This window comes from Vulpes vulpes, chromosome 6 (genome assembly GCF_048418805.1).
Source record: "Vulpes vulpes isolate BD-2025 chromosome 6, VulVul3, whole genome shotgun sequence".
Classification (NCBI taxonomy): domain Eukaryota; kingdom Metazoa; phylum Chordata; class Mammalia; order Carnivora; family Canidae; genus Vulpes; species Vulpes vulpes.
In genome coordinates, this window is record NC_132785.1 from 45,212,192 (window position 1) to 45,233,126 (window position 20,935).

Sequence of the window (20,935 nt, forward strand, 5' to 3'; positions counted from 1 at the left end):
ACTGTCCTTACCTGCCTTTTCCTGGTTCCCACCTGGCACTGCCCCTCCAGCTGTGTTGAGCCACAGATGCAGACAATGCACCCACTCTCCCAGGACTCTGGATCTTTGCCCAAACTATACTCTCTGCCTGGAATGTTCTTCTGGTTCTCCTATGCTGGCATAGCTTTCATTCTTCAGGACTCCTGAGCTCCTCCTGTAAAGCCTTCCCCAGCCAACCCAACCCTCAGACTCGATAAGGAGGCCACACATGCTCTCATAGCCACCTGTGTCTCCTTGCATCATATGCCCCAGTGGGCACCATGCTGTCTTTTTACCGTGTCCACTTTTGCCATCAGACTATGAGCCTCTTAAAGGCAATAGCCATCCCTGATATGTCTTTATATCCCCAGTGTCTCACTCAGTGTCCAGTGCATAATAATAATATCTTCATGACCATCATCATTATCATCATCCCAACAATGACAATAACAGCAACAGGTATTGAGCAGTTGCTGCATGTCAGAAACTGTGCTCTCTGCTCCATACATATTGTCACTTTTAGTAAGAATTTCATCATGTTGGGGTGGCTCAATTAGTTGAGCATCAGACTTGGTTTCAGCTCAGGTCGTGATCTCATGGGTCGAGGATAGAGCCCCAGGTGGGCTTCCCAATCAGTGGGAAGTCTGCTTGAAGATTCTCTGCTCCTCCTCCTACTCGTGTGTGCTCACTCTCTCTCTCTCAAATAAATAAATAAATATGTAAAGAAAATAGCTTTATCATGTTTATTAAAACCATAAAATTTAAGTACGTGCCCAGGACTATATGAAACACTACAAAATAGGGGCACCAGTGTGGCTCAAGAGTTTAGTGTCTGCCTTTGGCTCAGGTCGTGATCCTGGGGTCCTGGGATCAAGTCCTACATCGGGCTCCCCACAGGGAGTCTGCTTCCCCCTCTACCTATGTCTCTGCCTCTCTCTGTGTCTCTCATGAATAAATAAATAAACTTTTTTTTAAAAAAAGAAAAGGAAAAGAAACACCACAAAATAGTCTCTGAAGAAGTGAAAATATAATTGGGTAACAATAATAGTGCATGATTCTTCCAGACAAAATCACCACCCAAAGAAAGACATCATTCAAATAAACCTTGTAATTTATTAAAGGAGAATTGTTCTTGCATCTAAAAAGAAAAATACATCAATATAAATCCTAGTGATCATGAACAGTTGAGAAACCAGAAATAAGAAAAGGATGCAAAGTATTTAGTGAAATTGAGATCCTACAGAGTATATGATTTTGCTCACCAACATTAACTAAGCCTGGGATGCTTCTGCCCAATCTTAAATAATCCCCATTCATTTTCCCATTTAGCAATCTCTGTGATATTTATAATACGGTGCCACGATGAATATTATATTTCTCTAAACATACAGCTGTGGGTGCGTGTCAATGTATATACATGTGAAAATAATTAGGAGATAGTAAGGAAACACATGAATCATTTAAAGCAACAGAGTGCAAACAAGGTATCCAAGCCCATTAGAACTTCAGAAGAGAGAGAGATTAGTGGGGACTACCGTAATCAGGGACCCTTCCTTCATGTAGTAAGATTTGAAAAGGAAGGTGAAACAGATGGAATGCACAGAAAGGAGGAAGAGGGGCTTTCCAAGGCGGAGGCAACAGTGTGAGCAAAAGCATGGAAGAGACCACGAGCACGTCCCAAGAATGCTGGTTTGGCTCCTCCGTTAAGTGCCATTTCACCTGTGTCATTAAAAACTGCAAAGGACTGTTATCCTCATTTCCTCTGTCTCATTCTGTGGTTCTGTGTCACTCATGGTGCAGGGCGAAGGACTGTGCCTTTCTGATGAGTCCTGGGCATCCTCAAGGACGCAGGACTGTCAGAGATGAAAACAATGTTGTGTCACTTCTTACGCCCTGGGACACAAGAGCAGAAGTAGGTAGGCTCACCATATATGAATTCAGGCTGACTTTCTGAACCTCGCCCTCTTTTCTCCCTTCCAGCCTGCAGACGCAGGCCTGACCACTGCAGAATCTAAGGTAAGTGGAGTCAGCAGCAAGCTCCCAGGAGATCACCCACGGGGATCCCTTGGCTGGGTTGAGTCGCTGAAGATTTTGCACATTCCCAGGACTATAATAGCATAGGAGGAGGCATGTGACCCAGACTTCAGGACAGTGTCAGGAAAGACTGTGCCTGCCTGCAGTAAATAGGAGTCAACCTGGCAAAGCAGGGAGTAAATAGGCAAAGGGCGGATCACAGAGAAGGACAAAGAAATGAGTAAGGCCTGTGCTCTTGAGACCTTCAATGTGGTTGGAAGCAGAGGAGTGTGGTTGGTATACTAAAGGCAGTGAGGAGTTTGAGTGACTTTAGGTAACATAATCAGAGCGGTATTTTAGAAAGATTCATCTCACAAGAGTGTGGAAAAAATAGACGGGGTTCAAGGAGATACAGAAGGCAGAAAAATTAGTTAGAAGCCCATTAAAATAATCAAATTACTAAATAAATCAGTTTCTAAACCAAGCTGGCAACAGTGAGGAATGAAGAGGATAGACAAGTTCACATTATATTAAGGAGGTACAAGAGAATAAGCAGAACTTGGAAATCAACTGGACATGGGAAGTGAGGGACAGGTTTGTGAAGGACCCTCCCCAAGCTTAAGCCTTAGCTAGCAGAGTGGATGGTGAGGCCACTAATAATTACAGAATTGGACAGCACTGGTCAGGAAGCCACCCTATGTATTCCAAGCATGAAGGGTTTTATTTATTCTTATTTTTATTTTTTGTAAATTGTGGTATGTCATTTGTTGTTTTGTTTTGTTTTGTTTTGTTGGAGTTTGATTTGCCAACATATAGCATAACACCCAGTGCTCATCCCATCAAGTGCCCCCGTCAGTATGAAGGGTTTTAATACAAGGAATGAAGGACTTACAAAATCTCAAGAAGGGTGAGCGGTGGTCCTCAGAAGCTCTATGGTTGCTACCCAGAGGAAAAACTATTTTAAATCTCAAGAATTTATAGAAAGGCTGGACCTCAGGCTGCAGCAGCAATGCAGGCAATCGCCAAGAAGGAGCCAGCAGATGTCTAGACCACCATTATTAGGTGCTCACGTGAGAGTTCAGCTGGGAGAATGGAAAGTTGAGTTGGGGTATGCTGTGTGTACCCCCTCACGCCAAGGGAGATCTTCGATATATGCGTTCAGACAGCAAGAATGAGTTCTTGGCTGGAAAGACAGATTTGAAAGTTGTAGGGCTCAAACTTTAGGTCACCCAGAGACTATAAAGAGAGAAGTGAGAAATACAGTATCTGCCACTAGCCCAAATATAAGGCCATAGAGCAAACTTCCCAATGCTGGCCACCCAGTCTCTAACTTTAAAGCAGACTCAGACCCCAGATTCAGGTGGTCCCTGCAACTCCCACACCTCATGTTAGGGCTTATTATGGAACAGGATCTGTTGGCAAGTATTTTGAGCCCCAATTAACTCAAAGTAGAAAGAGATGATGGTCAAGTGGAGGTGGGTGGGTGGGGAGGAAAACTGGCAGAATGAGAGCCTGAGTTACAAATTGGGGAGGCTATTTTCTACATTAAATTTAAACCTTCTATAACTGCAGCCCAGAAGGGAAATATGTCTGATGAAAACCACATGATTCGAAGTAAGTGAACTAAGCAATACTTCTTTGTGTTAAAGATTTCATGGTTTTTCTCATTTGCCATGGGAGGAAAAAAAAACTTTTTAAAGGAATAAATTTTTAAAAGCAATCCATTTTTACCAACCAAGTAATGTTTAAGATCATTGAAGGAAAGGCAAAATAAACTAATATTGAAAGTATGTTCTAAAAAACAAAGTTTGTATGAAGATTCACCATTGCAACTAAGATATCTCAAGGCATACTACATATGTAATTTCTGTAATTGTCCCCAGATGTAATCATTTGCTAAATTACAAGAGGGCAAGTGGTGGAGTGGCATGGGTGGGAAGGAGCTTCGGAACCATTTCTCTTCCACTCTTTGAGTTTTATTCTACCTGCCAACAATATCTCATACTTTTCTGTCTTCTTCCAACTTCCAATCACTTTTACTCATCCTCTGAAGACTTTGACAGTTGACCATTACCACTCTTGCCTTTGTCCAATTCCAGGTCCATGTGAACATCCATCCACTATCTGGGCTTCATCTCCAATAAATTCCTCCTTTCCACCTGTCCTCCTAAAGGAAAAGAGGAATGCTCTTGGCCAACCCATCACCAAATACTATTGATTATGCTTCCTAAAGTTTTGTCAAAACTTTTCTCTACTTTTTCACCAATGCCTTGTTCTTTAAATATATATGTATATATATATGTATTGATTGATTTGACACAGAGAGAGCACAAGCAGGCAGAAGAGCAAGCAGAGGGAGAGGGAGACAAGCAGACTCCCCACTGAGCAGAGAGCCCAACATGGAGGTCGATCCCAGGAGCCTGGGATCATGAACTAAGTCTAAAGCAGATGTTTAACCAACTGAGCCACCCAGGTGCCCTCTCAATGCCACGTTCTACTCAGTGCTGTCCATTGCCTGAGCAGGGCCCATAACCTCTGTACAGATCTCCCACACTTATTGTCATTCCCCTCTAGAGTTATTATTTAAAATCCTGGTTTGATCATCTCACACCTGTGGCTTAAATCTGAATATCTGAATGGATCCTAGTTCTTTACAGGGGAAGACCCCAAATCCTTAGCATGAACTCAAGGCCCCCCAAGACTTGGCCTCTTCCCCTCCCTGCAGTTCCATCTTGCCCTGTGCCTCTCCTTAATCACCAAGCTTCAGTCTTGCTGGTCTTATTTCAATTCTTAGAATGTACCAGATTCTTTCCAGTTTCAGAGTCTTTGCCCACACTCTTCTGCGTGGATAGAACGGCCTTTCTCCATTGCTTGACCTGTCCCTCTCCCCCCCATTCTGGTTATTTCTTAGCCCTAGTTACTTCTTGGATTGAAGGAAAAAAATAGGAGGCTGGGGACAGAAAGGATAAGTCCAGCCTGGTTTTGCGTGTGATGAATTTGCACTGGACACTTGCTTCAACTCACCTAACTTAATCCCATCTTAGAAAGAAGAAATGATTTTACATCCAGAAGTAAGTAAATTGAGTCACATGGCTAAGAAACTTAAGATAGAATTATTTGAATCATGGCCACTGTAATCCACTGTGGGGGTTCTGTCCTGCTCAAGGGAACAGAGAGTCAGGAGGTGGATAGGAGCAAAAATCCACCCACACTTGGCTTGCAATGCAGCGCATCTGTGGGGACTGCACCCACCCAAGATGCATCTTCTTTGTCCTTTGCATGAAGTAGGGTTGGGACTGGTGGTTTCCTGACTCACATCCCAAAGATGTGGGCCCTTTGGTGATTTCAGTGCTGTCCAAAGAAATGAGATAGCTTGAAAGTCAATCAGATAAGAAAGAAGCGGAGACAAAGCCCAATGCTTATGGCAGGTCCATTAATCCACCACGAAGCAACTCCAGCAGGGAGAGAGAACAGAAGAGATGATCTAAATACAGAGTGAGCTCTGACATGGCAATTAAGGACATCTAACAGCATCTGTGAGTGGTTCCTCTCTGACTTTAAGACGTCTCTTAAAAGTCAAGAAGGGTCAAAGAGAGCCCCCAAACACAAATCTTGCTATTTCACAATTCCAATGATCTCGATGGTAACCTCTCAGTTCCTTTCAGATACTGCGCCACTTGCTGCAAAATTAAAATTAGAATCAATACAATGAATCCTCAGTATGTAAAACAATCCAAGGCTCTATTTCAGCATGAAGGTTCATTTAAGCTGTAGGAAGAAAAAGAAAAGACAGCCCTTTGTTCTCCTCATTTCACAAGCCTGCAAATGGCCTCTTCGCCAAAATAGCTCCTCTAATCTTTAAGTTTTAATTAGCTGCCCACAATTCATAAAATATCAGGAATTAAAATGCTGATACCTCATTCTCCTGAGAAATGGCACACAATTAACCTCTTTTTTCTGGTTAAAGACAGAAATGGAGAAAGGGTAATGACAAAATTAATCTATTCTGGTGGCGAGGCCTTCCACGGTGCTGCAAACAGCCTCCGACCCCGCATCAAAGGGAAAGCAGTTCTGAGTGTGGAGAAACAGGGGATTCATGGCAGATAGCCTTGTGGATTAGTGACAAGTTCTCGCACAAGGCCATACTGCACACCCCAAATCTTGTACAAATCTGGAATGATTCCCCCAGTTAATTTAACCTACCTTCCTTTTTCCTCTGAAAAGGGGTTAACATGTAGGCATTAAATAACATCTGAAGCTCAGCTTTCTATGAAGGTGGAAGAAAAGGCTAAGAAACATACACCTTCCTCAAATGATCTTGAGATCAAATTATACACCTGCCATTACATAAAGTCAGATGGAATTGCTGGTACTAAGTTTGTACTTATCTGGAATAATTACTCCTCCAAAAAAGTAGATTTTGCTTTATTTTTTCTCATGTAAATATTTAGATTAGCCATATCCACTTAAACTTAGTGGAAAGATCATAGAGACAGAATAGAATCCAAAACATTTTCACATACGTTCTCAATGAAGACGTGAGGACACATGGGAAAAATGGAGGCTGGAGAGTCCATCAGTTTGCTCTCAAACCCAACTGTGAAAACTCACTAGCTGTGTGATCTAGGGTAAGCTGCTTAACCTCTCTGAGCTTTTGTTACGTATCTGTAAAAGGAGGACAAAAACCTGTGTTGTGAGCATGAAACAGACAATGCTTGCAACACAGAACCTGACTCTTTGTTAGCTCTTAGTAAGATTAGCTATGATAATTGTGAGTAAAGGAACTCAAATATCTTTAATGAGTATGAAGAAAGATTCTGTTTCAGGTTAAGAAACCCATAGTAATTTCAATTGCTGCTGTTTGTTTTTTAGGTAACGGCTTTACTGAGTTATAATTCATATGAGGTACAATTAACCTGTTTAAAGTGCCCACTTTGATGGTTTTTGGTGCATTCACGGAGCTCTGCTGCCATCACAACAATCAATTTTAGAACATTTCATTACTGCAGAAAGAAACTCCATACTCATTAGTTATCACCCCCTCAAGCCCTACTTTGTCCCAGCCCTTAGCAACCACTAATCCACTTTCTGTCTCTATAGATTTGTGTATTTCAAATATTTCATAGAAATGGAATCATATGTAGTCTTTCTGTGAGTGATTTCTTTCACTTAGCGTTATGTTTTCAAGGTTCATCCTTGCTATAGCATATTATCAGGACTTCATTCCTTTTTATGGTTGAACAATATTTTATTATATGAGTATACTTACATTTTGCTTATCCATTGCTATTTTTCCTTGATAGAGTCATTGTGAATTCAGTGCTAAATAATAAAAGCGTAATAACATATAATAACAACCTTCATTCAGAGCTGCTTTGCTAGCCTACAGAGTGTGTGAACATATGTGATTTCATTTGAACCTGAACAATATAATCTGCAGCTCACAACAATCCCAGGTGGCAGGTGTACATTGCACAGATGAGCCTGAAGAAGTTAGACGCCTTAGCAAAGATTTATAGCCACACAGTTATGGGCAGAGCTGGGATTCAAATTCAGATCTTCTGAATTGAGTCCACACTTCTCCTGATACAACTGAGCTGCAATGAGTACTAGCCTGTCAAACAACCAGGGTATGTGAAGGTCCATAGCTTCAGGTATGCTTTTTGTGTCTTGGAAGATGCTGAGAGAAGATGACAAATAAAAGCTCATTTCCATGACATTTACTTGCTCACAAAATAGAGTCACCAGCAAGGGGTAGGGGATCTTGGCTCTGCATCTTCAAAGTGCATTTATCACTTATATGGCAGCTTCTACTGGAGTTGACCCATTCCTTAAGAAGCAAAACAACAGTTCTTTGTTAAGCATTTCATCTTCCCATCCTCCCCCCCCCACCTGGCTAAGTGCCTAGTTGAGGTTGAACAACGATGCCATTTCTAAGCAGCACCAATATGATCAGATACACACTTGGCCTGGTCTGAAGGGAGAAGGAGAACTTCCTTCTGTATTTAAACCCCCAGATGAGCCCCTATGCTTTGCTGCAAATTCATACAATAGCCAGTTCCCTCCTGTTGTTTAAATTGTCCTGCTCCTTTGGCTGGGGAGAAATGGCCCCAAATTATTTTACTTTTCAGAAGACATTCTGAGAATCTTTTTTAAAGATTTTATTTGTTTGAGAGAGAGTGAGATAAAATCGGAGGGAGGGGCAGTGGGAGAAGGAGAAGCAGACTCCCCGGTGAGCAGGGAGACCAATGCAGGGCTTGATCCCAGAACCCTGAGATCATGACCTGAGCCAAAGGTAGACGCTTAACCAACTGAGCCATCAAGGCACCCTGAGAACTTTCTTTTTTAATCATCTTTTATTTCCCCCAAGCCTAAATCAAAGTGATTTGTTAACAATAACCATTGATGTATCCAAGGCTAGTGTGTATGGATGTGTATACAAAATCTGGAAACCACTTTGGGAGTGGGGGAAAGAGAAAAAAAAAAAGAGTTTGGAACCCATCTGTGGATTTAAATTCAGTAAAATGAGTTTATTACTGTCTCCCTCTCCCTCACTTTATACCAGCAAAAAGACGGTCTCCTTCCAGTCTACCCAGGAAGGACTCTCACCTGCAAAACTCAAAATGAGCTGTGATTGGGGCTAACCATGAAATATCAGTTCCTTACTTTCTCTTGAAAGCTGTGATCCACCCAGCAAATCTCCTCACAGACACAGAGAAGTTCAGTGGGCTTCAGCATCTTCAGAATGGCTGGATAAGTAAAAGCAACACTGCACAAAGTGTGGCAGGCATGCCAGGGAGCCACTGTGCAAATGGTCTCCTGTCCACTCAGGATGAGAAGGATGTGTGGCTGCAGAGAATCCAGGACCAGGCCAGCTTGGGACCTTTGCCACAGGGCCTGCCATTTCTTATCAGTCCTCGGCCTTTGTTCAGCCCAGCCCCTCACTGGTGTTGTTTGCAAATGGCTTTGGGGCCCTTCAGATGCATAGACTCAGAGCCCAGTATGCTGGAGTGGGAGAAGGTAAGCCGAGAGCCAGCATCACTGTGCAGGCTCCTTGGTGACCCTTTCCTTCAATCAAAAGACACTTTATTCCATTTGAAGCATGTGTTGCTCAGTTACGTTTGTCCCCCAAGAAATAATGGAATCTTCTCTTGGTTCATCCTTAGGGGTTGTTTCTGGAGATCCCCAACAGCATTTCATTATGGATTGAATTGCGTCCCACAGCCCCCGGGCCAAAATTCAGAGTTTGAAGTCCTAACCCCCAGTATCTCAGAATATCACCATGTTTGGAACTAGAGTTGTTGCAGATGTAATCACCCGATACAACGGGTGTCCTTATAAAAAGGGAAAATGTGGACACAGATAGACATAGAGGGAGAACACCATGTAAAGATGAAGGCAGAGATCAAGTACTGCCTCTGTACGCCAAGGGATTGCTAGCAAACAACCAGGAGCCAGGTGAGAGGCACAGAATCCATTCTCCTTCGGAGCCTCAGAAGGAGCCAACCATGCTGACACCTTGATCTTGGAACTCAGCTTTCACAGCTGCGAGACAATAGCTACCAAGTCTGTGGTCATGGCAGCCCCAGTGAATGAATACAGGCCCCTTTCCTGGGTTTTTGGAATTACTTCCCATCTCATCTTGTATCTTTCCCTCGTATCACAGGGAAACGTGCCTCTTTCATTCTAGTCTCATTTTAGGGAGAGGGGGTGCTCCTTCTGCCTCTGCAGGGCTTTGTGCAAAGGTGGAGTGTGTTATGTTAAACACAATTCTGGAGGCCTCTGCATAGCCGAGAATACTAAAATGATACTTCCTTTGGATAATTTCATTCCATTTATGTCTTTGTACTAAATTTTCCGGGAGTTGAGATATTTTTACGTGACAAATAATTGGCACAGTACTATAACAAATGCCTTTTTAGAGCTTAGTATGTGCCAGCCTCTAAGGTTTGGTTACATACATTACGAATTTAATGATCACAAAAATCCTATGAAGGAAATATTATTATTATTAGCAATTATTATTATTATCCCTACTTTACAGGTGAGGGAACTAAGGCAAGGAGAGATTTATGACTTCCTCTATAAGGTCAGTGGCAAAGCCAAGATGCAAAGCTAGGCTGCAGTCTGGCACCAGAATCTGGGCTCTAAACCATTGTGCATCTTATAAGCAGAATCAATGGCATTTATGTGGGGTTTTGAATATGGCCTATCCTTCCAGATTTCAGTAATCTCTGCCCAGCCAGTGTCCTGAATATGGGATGATGACATATCTCCCATCCACTGCTGGTGGGTTGTTTTATACCATAAGACTATCAGAACTGGGAGCCACCAGCAGCTCTCCCATGGAGAGCCCAGCAACACTCAATACCCTGAGGGCACTAATGTACCCATGTAAGTGTCCAGCCGAAGCATGGGAAGGTCCATGTGGCCAGGTAGGAGATGAGAGAAACCTGATAGGCAAGAGTTCTAGTCAGGGTGCCCAGAAACCTGAGACTTTTTGTGAAAATATGTGGAACATCCCCAGTCAGGTAAGCAAGATTCCTTCCAATTCCTGAGGCCTTCAGTAAATAGTTGGGGCAAAAGCCAGTAAATTCTGAGTTATTACCAATATTGTGACCCCTTCTATACCTTCAAGTTGGTATAGCATGGTAAATCACAAAGAAGTGCTAAGAGTATGTCACTACTTCAAAATGCCATAGCTCATGGTAGGTTGCCCTCTTCTTTAAAAAAAAAAATTATTTTGGGACGCCTGGGTGGCTCAGCAGTTTAGCACCTGCCTTCAGCCCAGGGTGGGATCCTGGAGACCCAGGATCAAGTCCCACATTGGGCTCTCTGCATGGAGCCTGCTTTTCCCTCTGCTTGTGTCTCTGCCTCTTCCTCTCTCTCTCTCTCTCTCTCTCTCTCTCTCTCTCTGTGTGTGTGTGTGTGTGTGTCTGATGAATAAATAAGTAAAATCTTTTAAAAAATTAAAAAATAATAAAAAATTTAAAAAATTTATTTGTTTGTTTGGGAGAGAGCACAAGCAAGGGGAAGGGCAAAGGGAGAGGGAGAGAGAGAATTTCAAGCAGACTCCCTGCTGAGCATGGAGCATAATGCAGTGCGCGATCCCATGACCTTGAAATCATGACCTAAACTGAAACCAACAGTCTTCACTGACTGAGCCACCCATGCACCTGGTTGCCCTCTTCAAGAAAAGATACCACTGGCCACCCCAGCAGAGGCTCTATGGAAAACTGAAATCTAAAGTCCATTCAGCTCCTCATCAGGCATCCCAAAGAGGTGTCAGCTGGCAATAGTATGGCCCTCAACGCCAGGGAAAAGTTGGGCTGTGCTTCTAGCTCTGAGGCTGGTAGTGACACAAAATCACCCTACATACAGAGAAAGTAAGCTCTTTATCTAAGGCCCCCACTGAACCCAAGGATGTGCACAGAAATGTGGCAGCCACTCTAAAGGTCAATAATAGACATGGTCTATGATCCAGAGTTGACAGGTCCAACCTTCAAGAATCTTTTCATCAAAAGGCCTGGACCTGATGATAGAACATGGATAATGGACAGAATAATGTTCTGGGAGCTGCCAAGGCCTGTGGTGTCCAGCAGCTGCTCTTCAAAGGGGACCTCCCAAGCTCACCTGCTGAAGACCAACACATGCACAGGCTCGTAACCCCACAGAAATGAATGAAGTGATAATTGGTGGATTAAGTAAAATGTTTCCAGTATTAAGATGTGTTTCTATTTATGTTGGACTGTTTGCTTTCACAAAACCTTTATGTAGCTCTTAATTCCTCAGTTACACCTGGAAGGTTTTTAACATGTGTTTATCTGAAAAGTTATTTGAATCTTTCTCTTAAAAGAGCAGTCAGAACATCTTAAGTAACTTGAAAGATGGAGAGAATGTTACTGCTGTTGTTGTGAAGATATTTATTGAATGTCATTATAAGGAATGGCACCATGTGATGTGTGACTAGGATCCTAGCTCACGGGTGTGTGGCCTAAGTTAACCCGGGTTAGTGCTTCTGGCAGATCCTAGCCTCCAAGATGCCTCAACTTGTCTCTATCAGATCAAGACAAACCACGCTCATTATGGAGACCAATGAAGAATCTCAGCTTCCTGCTCTCCTGTTCTGCTTTGTTGTAGGGTTAGAGCATTTTCGCACCCTGTTTTTTAAACTACACAAATGAGCAATTTTGCAAAATACAGATAAACAAAAGAAGAAAATACTGAAAACAGTCCACAATCTTAGATTAACCACACCACCGTTACAGTCCCTCTGAAAGAGTTGCTTATCATCAAATCATAGATGTCAAGAAGCATGGCTTGAGAACCTGAAATGTTTCTGGCACAGGGCTAGATCCTATAAAAGCAGAGAAAAGGAACAGAAACCTCAGTCTAGACCCTCAGAAGAATTCATTCTCTTGGTAGGGGATCTAATAAAAACAAATACAGCCAGGGGCTGAGATGGTGGTGAGCCACCCTGATGGGGGAGGGGAGTAAAGGGAGGAGATGTATTTGTGCAAAGGTGGAGTGTGTTATGTTAAACACAATTCTGGTGTTTAGGTCCATGTGGCCAGGTAGGAGATGAGAGAAACCTGATAGGCAAGAGTTCCAGTCAGGGTGCCCAGAAACCTGAGACTTTTTGTGAAAATATGTGGAACATCCCCAGTCAGGTAAGCAAGATTCCTTCCAATTCCTGAGGCCTTCAGTAAATAGTTGGGGCAAAACTATTTGCCATTATTGTTGACTAAATAGGCATTGAGTACCTGCTAGGTGCTCTCTGCTATGAACATGGATCCAGGTCTTCAGGAAATAATAGTAGCCAGGGAAAAAAGGACCTGTGAGATTCAACAAAATATTACCTAGATGGCTACATGGACAAGGTGCTGTGATGGAACACTTAGCCTTCCCTGGGGAGACAGAAGAGCTGATGCGGACAATGCCACCCCGGGCCGGGAGTGGAGTGCAGGTGCACTTACTGAACACGCCATGTGTCTGGCATTAAGCACTTGTCCTATGTGACAGGCTTCCATCTCACCGTAGTGCTAGAAAATGTGTCTGGGTGTCTGGGTGGCTCATTCTGTTAAGCATCTGTCTTCCACTCAAGTCATGATCCTAGATTCCTGGGATAAGGCCCACCTCAGGCTTCCTGCTCAGCAAGGAGCCTGCTTCTCCCTCTCCCTCTGCCCCTGCTTTTGCTCTCTCTCTCTCTCTCTCTCTCTCTCTCTCTCGTTCACTGTCTCTTTCAAATAAATAAAATCTTTAATAAAATTTTTTAATTTTATTTTAAAAAATTTAAAAAAGAAAAGAAGTCGTTTACTTTTTCTCTATTTTGCAGCTGGAGAGGCTGAAACTGAGCAGGGTTCTGGAACTAAAGAACTACTCAGCCAACAGGTGGAGTCGGAGCTGAGGCTCAGGCACCTGCCTCCAGGGGCTGCGCTAGGAACCACTCCCCGTGTCACAGGCACACACAGCAGACAGGGGGGCTTGGTTTCCTTCCCCTTCTCCTCCGCCTCCTGCTGGGATGCATTTCCTCCTCTTCACAGTGATGGTGTCTCATCTGCCTGCTTTCACAGTGCAAGAGGTTAAGGCTGTGACTCCAATCCTGCAGCCAGATTGGCCGAGAGTAACACCCCTCCATTGCCCAGCACGCAGGCAGCTCAGAACCCAGATTTCAAAGGAACAGAGTTGTATTCAGGCTGGCTTGAAGTTTCTCTCTGTGCCTGAGATAAAAAGCCCTTTTCTGAGGATTCCCTGCCATAACCTGCCAGATGAGTTGTCAGAGCTGCCCTTCTGCTTCCCACCGTCACCCCAGCGCCACAGAAGAGAGGATTTGTGACTGCCCTGCTCCAAGCCTGCCTGGTTTCACGTCTCTGCTGTTTTCACCCTCTTTCTCTCATGCTGTGAACCCAGCACCACCCCACCGTCTAGGGTGACCAGTCATCCCAGGTCACCTGCCCTCTTGCAGCCCCCACCACTGCTCAATAATACTAGCATTTTCTTGCTGGAACGTGGAAACTCTGAAGTATCCCTTCCTGAAGCCAAAGCCGCCTTTTACAGCAGGTGGCGTTTTGCCATAAGGAAATGAGCACACATTCAAAACAGAAAGTGAAAGCTGGAGCAGAGTCCTATGCCCAGTGAGCGATAGATTGTGAGCTCTCTGGGAGGTCAAAATAGGAGAGATCCGGATCAGCTTAAACTGTGGGAAAGGTTTCATGCTGAAGCAAAACTTGAGAGAATTTGAAAAACAGCTATGAATTCGAGGAGACGCTGGAGGAGTAAGATGTAGAATAAACAAACATCCGATTCTATTTTTTCTGAGCAATTTACCAACTTGACATAAGAAAATGCTTAAAAGCAAAATGTTTCCATGCTGCTGGATACCTGTATTTCATTCCTGCCTGATAACAGCTTAACCTACTCCACAAATCAGGGCTTCATTTTGGAAAAAGAATAAAACCAATTTTTTTCTGTTAATTATTGTTCCTAAAATAAGAGATCAGACCCATCGAATTTAGATACAGTTTATGGATGGAATATTAAAGTCTTTTACAATTGTATCTTTAGAACTTCCTTCAATTAGGGAATGAAAACATCATTGCTCTTGGGTGAGATTATCTCTGAATACTTTACTGGACACTAAATATGGCTTAAAAGTTCAGCCCAGGTTTACAACTGGTTAAGAGAAAAAAAAGAAAAAGAAAAAAAGGAGAGGTAATGTATGCTTTTAAAAGCTTTATAATAGTGTGAGTAATGACACCATATAAAATAAAATATATAGACATACCTGCCTATGTGGAAATTATTTACTGTAGGAGATACTAGAAGCTCCTAACAATGTTGGCCTCTGCAGAGGGGAACGAGGCTCAGGGCTAAAATAGAGATGTACTTTTCATGTCATTCTCAGGATTCCCCTTTATATGCCTATTACCTTCATTCAAGGCCATCAAGAATGGGATAGCAAACTTCTTTCCTGAATTCTCACAACATCCAGCCAGCGCTTCATATATTCATCTCCACACATTGCAATTTGCCTGAAACTCTATTGGAGGCCCAAAATCTTCACTTTCCTAACACCAGGGTTCATCTTTAAGTAGATACTTTCTCTGAGAAAAGCATTTAGGAAAAAAAAAAGAAAGAAAGTAGTTTACTCGCTAAGAAGTTTAATAAGGGAGTCCAAGTTTTAAAAAGAGTGGCTTAAAAACAAAAGCAAGCAAAAAAACTGAAATTAACCAAAAAAAAAAAAAAAATTGAAATGCACACACATCTACACACAAGCAATATTACCCAGTTTACATTTAGTTTGTTTCTAGGGGGAAACAAGAGATTCTTTTCACAGTATTTTATCTTAAAAAGTCACCATCAACATTGAAATTGTCATGGATAAAATTATCTTTGATGTAGAGCCAGTAACTTCAGGAACAACTATGGTTTCATTTATTATGGGAACTCTTACTGGACAGGGGGAATCCTCTGGAAGACTGCCTTGGTTTATCTCAGGATGCAAAGTGCCTTTAAAATTTTTTGTCTCACTAGAGTACGTGATTTCTCATGCACACTAACTCATGTCAGACAGGTTCAAATGCCAAATTGTTTTTAGACACACTTACTATTAAGAGAGAATAGGATGCATCCCAATGTGGTCACCATCCTTTTTAGGGTCTCTGCCAGCAATGTCCACACCCCAATGTGCACTAAAACTGCCGCAGGTGACTGATGTCATCCTCCTTGACCATCTCACATGACCTTCAAGAGAAATCAAAAACAGAATGAACTGGAAAACCAGTTAAGCAGAGGCAAGCAGGCAATATTTTTGAACAATCAGATATGATAGAAACCTAAGATGACTTAAGGGTCTTCCCATGTCCATATGGGAATCAGAAACTTTAATTTTTCCGAGCAAACAGATTATACGTTATGATGCACAACTATTTGGAGAATCATTTGCAAGTACGTGTACCCTTTTCCTTTTTTTTTTTGTATTTATGGTCCCCTGTAGCTAACGAGCCTCAGAACAGAGCCTGGAGCAAGCTGAAAGACTCTCTCCCAGGCTGTCATCCTGTGTAGGACAACTGATAAAGCATTTACTAACCTACTTTGAGGCTGGTTTTCTTTCAGTCGACACCATGCTATCCCACCTGCTTCCTTCCTGACCTATCGGCAGTAACACTTAGAAAACAATCACAACTCCGATTTTTTTGAAAGTGTCTGAAGAGTATGAATACTCCACCCAAAACATGCTACTTTAGCATAAAGATTATTTTAATCTGAAGCCAATTGACAAGAAGCTGACTGCTCTTCCCCATTTGCCCAAAAGCAGGACATAAATTTGTGAAGAAGTTCCTCGCCAACCCCATGTCCTACCAGGAAGGACAGAAGTTAACCACCAAAGACAAGAGTATGCCCTGATCAGCCTACAAGTGGCACCAGAGGAAGCTATGTAACAAACTTTACTAACTAGCCTTATCTGCCATTAGTTTCCCATACGTTTACCTTCCCACCATTTGCCACCCTAGAACGGTAGTCTTTTTCCTTTGTCTTGTCACTGCTCTACAAATGTATTATTCTTTTGTTAAGATGCCATGGAAGTCTAAGTTCTAACCACCCGTCTGAGCTACTCATCACTGGGTATTCCCACATGTGTGTGCAGTGCACAAGTTAATAACCTTCTGCCTGTTGAGGTTCTTTTCTTGTTAATCTCTTCTGTCGTCTAAATTCCAGGGCCCCAACTGAGAAGCTAAGAAGGTAGTGGGAAAAAGTGTTTTTTTTTTTTTTTCTTCCTCCCTTAAATCCCGAAGGTTGACTAGCAGTCTTCTGAAGCACTGATAAACTATTAACAGCAATTCTCTAATCTACCCTATCTTAGTCAGACTCTTTTCTATCACAAAATGGGCCAAATATCTGATCACAATTCCTCTCTTTACCTTTCCTGCCTTCATCTAAACCTGTTCTTCTTGTAGCATCTCCCTGGAAATCATACACTCCTGCAAAACAGTAATTTGAAGAGTGTAATCAAGTTCCTCTTAGATTTCTTTTATCTTGGCAAGTCTATTTCATATCCTTTTGTTGTTTTTTTGTTTTGTAAAGATGTTAGAGAGAGAGCATGTTAGCCTGAGCAGGAGGGATATAGGGAGAGGCAGAGAATCCCAAGCAGGCTCCACACCCCCAGCAATGAGCTGGAGACAGGGCTGATCTCACAACCTTGAGAACAGGACCGGAGCTGAAACCAAGAGTCAGGAGCTTGACCAACTGCAACACCCAGTCGCCCCATTTTTTATTATTTTTATAATAAATCTTCTCGGGATGCCTTGTGGCTCAGTGGTTGAGTGTCTGCCTTTGGTTCCGGTCATGATCCCAGGGCCCTGGGATAGAGTCCTGCATCCAGCTCCCCAAGGGGAGCTGGTTTCTCCCTCTGCCTGTGTCTCTGCCTCTCTCTGTGTTCCTCATGAATAAATTAATAAAATCTTTAAAAAATAAAGTAAAATAAATCTCCTAGGACTTCCTTAACCATGTTTTTCTTCTTTGCTAACTCCTCTTAAATTGAGTTAATCAGAACTGAATGAAATGCTGTAACATGAGTCTCACTAACACAGTGTACAAAAAAACTACTCCTTTATATTTATGGCTCATTTTTCATTTTGATACATCTCAGAATTATGCTGGCTTTTTATAAAGACACACCTACGTACTTTTTTTTTTCATTTATATTCAACTATGCTTCCTACCTGATGGAGTTATTGACAAGTTTAGTAGGATTATGTATGAAACATGCTCATCAGAATTCCCAGCACGTAAGAGCATTCCAGAAACGGTGACTCTGGATATTCTTGATAGAGACCCAATAAGTATGTAGGGAGAAGAATTGCTCAAAATGCACTGTAGAATATATTTCTGCAATGAATAGTCAAATATTTGTGCACCCTGCATTAAGACAACTCATATATGGAAATTGGAATTTACGGAAGTAATACCTGACTTGGGTGTCTATTACCCTTGCCTTTGCTCAAACTTCCTGCTTCATTTCCTGGGCTCCAATACCTAGGACTGCAAACAATACTCCAAGATTTCAGTTAGATCGGTGAGCTACACTTACACAAGGTAATCCATTCTGACGCCACATAGTAAGGATTATCATGCAGGACCCATACGTTCCTGGAATCTGAGGCAAATCCAAACAGGAGTTGTATTTCTGACCAAGGCTCAACATATAAATCTAAGATAGTACCAAATATAACACAAAACTAAACAGCTATAAACCACTATACAGTTAAAAAAAAAGTAGACCCATCACCCAAGACTAATAAAATGAGTATTGATGTATCTATTGATTACACAAAAGGCCCCCAATGGATTATTAAATGCCCATCTAGTTTTATTGTATATGTAATAATTATAACAGCTTCACTATATCTTAATTCTGGCCTAAAATGCATACAGTATCCAGGATAATTAAGGAATAAACGTCATTTAGCAATGTGCTTGTGTCTCCCTTAGAAATTTGTCACCTGAGCCAGATATCCCAGGTTTCTTTCTAAAAACTTTTTTTTCTATTTCTAAAAACTTGTCAAGGAAATGTGAGCAGATGCCTCTCCACTTACTTCCACACTGGATAAATGGCCTGAAGCAAGACTGGACGTTCAGAACCTTTTTGGGACTATAGAGAACTGGGCTGAGCATTAACTGATAAATGTGCAATGTGATCACATCCTTCCCATAGAAAGCATTTTTTTCCTAAAGGGCTAACTCCACACCTTCACCCTTCACCCCCTCCCCAATTTTTTTAATATAAATTCAACTAACCAACATACAGTACATCATTAGTTTCAGATGTAGTTTTCATAATTCATCAGTTGCGTATAACATCCAGTGCTCATCACATCACGTGCCCTCCTTAATGCCCATCACCCAGTTACCCCATCCCCCCACCTACCTCCCCTTCAGAGATCCTCAGTTTGTTTCCCAGAGTTAAGAGTCTCTTGTGGTTTGTCACCCTCTCATGACTTCCTATTTAGTTTCCCCTCCCTTGCCTTATGATCCTCTGTGCTATTTCTTCTATTCCTCATATGAGTGAAACCATGTGACCATTGTCTTTCTCCAGTTGACTTATTTCACTGAGCATAACACCCTCCAGTTCCATCCGTGTCGATGTAAATGGTAAGTACTCATCCTTTCTGATGGCTGAGTAATATTCCATTGTGTGTGTGTGTGTGTATATATATATATGTATACACACACACACACACACACACATGCCACATCTTTATTCATCTATCTGTCGATAGATATCTCAGCTCCTTCCACAGTTTGGCTATTGTGAACATTGCTGCTATGAACATTGGGGTGCAGGTGTTCCATCATTTCACTACATCTCTATCTTTGGGGTAAATACCCAGTAATGCAATTGCTGGATCGTAGCATAGCTCTGTTTTTAACTTCTTGAGGAACCTCCATACTATTTCTCCACAGTGGCTGCACCAGGTTGCATTCCCACCAACAGTGTAAGAGGATTTCCCTTTTTGCACATCCTCACCAACATTTGTTCTTTCCTGTCTTGTTAATTTTAGCCATTCTAACTGGTGTAGATTGGTATCTCATTGTGGTTTGGATCTGTATTTCCTTGATGACAGTTGATGTTGATTGAGCATTGTTTCATGTGTCTGATGGCCATGTGTATGTCTTCTTACACCCCAAAAAACAAACAATCCAGTCAAGAAATGGGCAGAAGACATGAACAGACATTTCTCCAAAGAAGACATACAAATGGCCGACAGACACACACAAAAAAATGCCCCTCCTCAGTTCTAAAGAGCTCTCCCAGTGCAGGTGTCAGGGAATCCCCAGGAGACGAATCACATTGTCTTTCTCAGACTTCACTCTGGGAAGTGACAGTGTTTAACATCTATCAGAGCACTTCCCATGTCAATGAAAAGCAATGAAAATGAGCAAGTTACATCTTTAGACTTCTTAAGGTAAAAAAAAAAAAAATGTATGTATTATATAATTAATTTACAATATATACATACATACATAAACAATTTTAAATGCTGCCTATCTTCTTTGCGTTCATTCCTTGCTCCCCCAAGTCCAACAAAACCTTTACAACCACACCCCAGTGGGGGCCTGCCCAAAGATCCCCTTTTACCTTTTCCTCTTCAGACTTCCAATCTGATATATGCCTCTAGCCTCCCCAAATACCAAATGTCCAGTTGCAAATACTTGAGAGTATTGTCTGCCCGGCAGGGTAGCCAACCCTCAGGTTGTATGAAATGAACAGCCCCTCTCACTTCCAGTATCCCCGCCATGCCCCTTGCATGTAAACATGCAGACAGCTGGTTGCACCTGTTTGGTTTTTCCCTGTTCAAGAAATCTGCCTCTGAGGGCCCAACCAACACCCACTTCCCCATGATGGCTTTTCAGATGAACCAGCAAAGGCTTTTAGTTTCTTCCTAGAGCTCCCCTCATTTTTATGCACACATCTTAACCAAACATGCCAACAATTATTCAGGTATACTAACATTTAAGAGGTAGCAGATGTTAGATGCCTGATACACATTAGGTTTAATCTTTGCAATCCTACAAGGACTAATATGTGTAAAATGAAGATAATGATGCATACTTCATCAGGTAATTATGCAGATCAAATAATTCCTGGCACGTAGTGGGAAGTCAAAAATTAAGGCTCAATTGATGAATGAATTAATAACCTGAGAGTACACAGTACTTCATAAATGCGAAGTACCCTCTCAAAACAACAGAACCATTAGATATGCAAGTCCTACTGCATAAACTCCAGAAGTTACTCTTTCATGTGTTGACCAGCAACTCACTTGAAATTTCTTCCTCCTTTAATTCAAAACAGCAGAACCATTAGATATGCAAGGCCTACTGCATAAACTCCAGAAGTTAC

At 42.1% G+C, this 20,935-nt stretch overlaps 1 protein-coding gene across 1 annotated transcript in view; it reads right to left on the bottom strand.

Annotated features, from left to right (window-relative positions):
* The window catches only part of DCT (dopachrome tautomerase), a 78,695-nt gene that overhangs the window by 57,101 nt on the left and 659 nt on the right, over positions 1-20,935 (bottom strand). The window contains exons 2-3 of the mRNA XM_026003624.2: positions 16,121-16,268; positions 15,639-15,774 (exon numbers count right to left, since the gene is read on the bottom strand). Of these exons, the coding sequence (XP_025859409.1) occupies positions 15,639-15,678 (40 nt within the window). The 5' untranslated portion in view covers positions 15,679-15,774; positions 16,121-16,268. The remainder of the gene's footprint in view (positions 1-15,638; positions 15,775-16,120; positions 16,269-20,935) is intronic.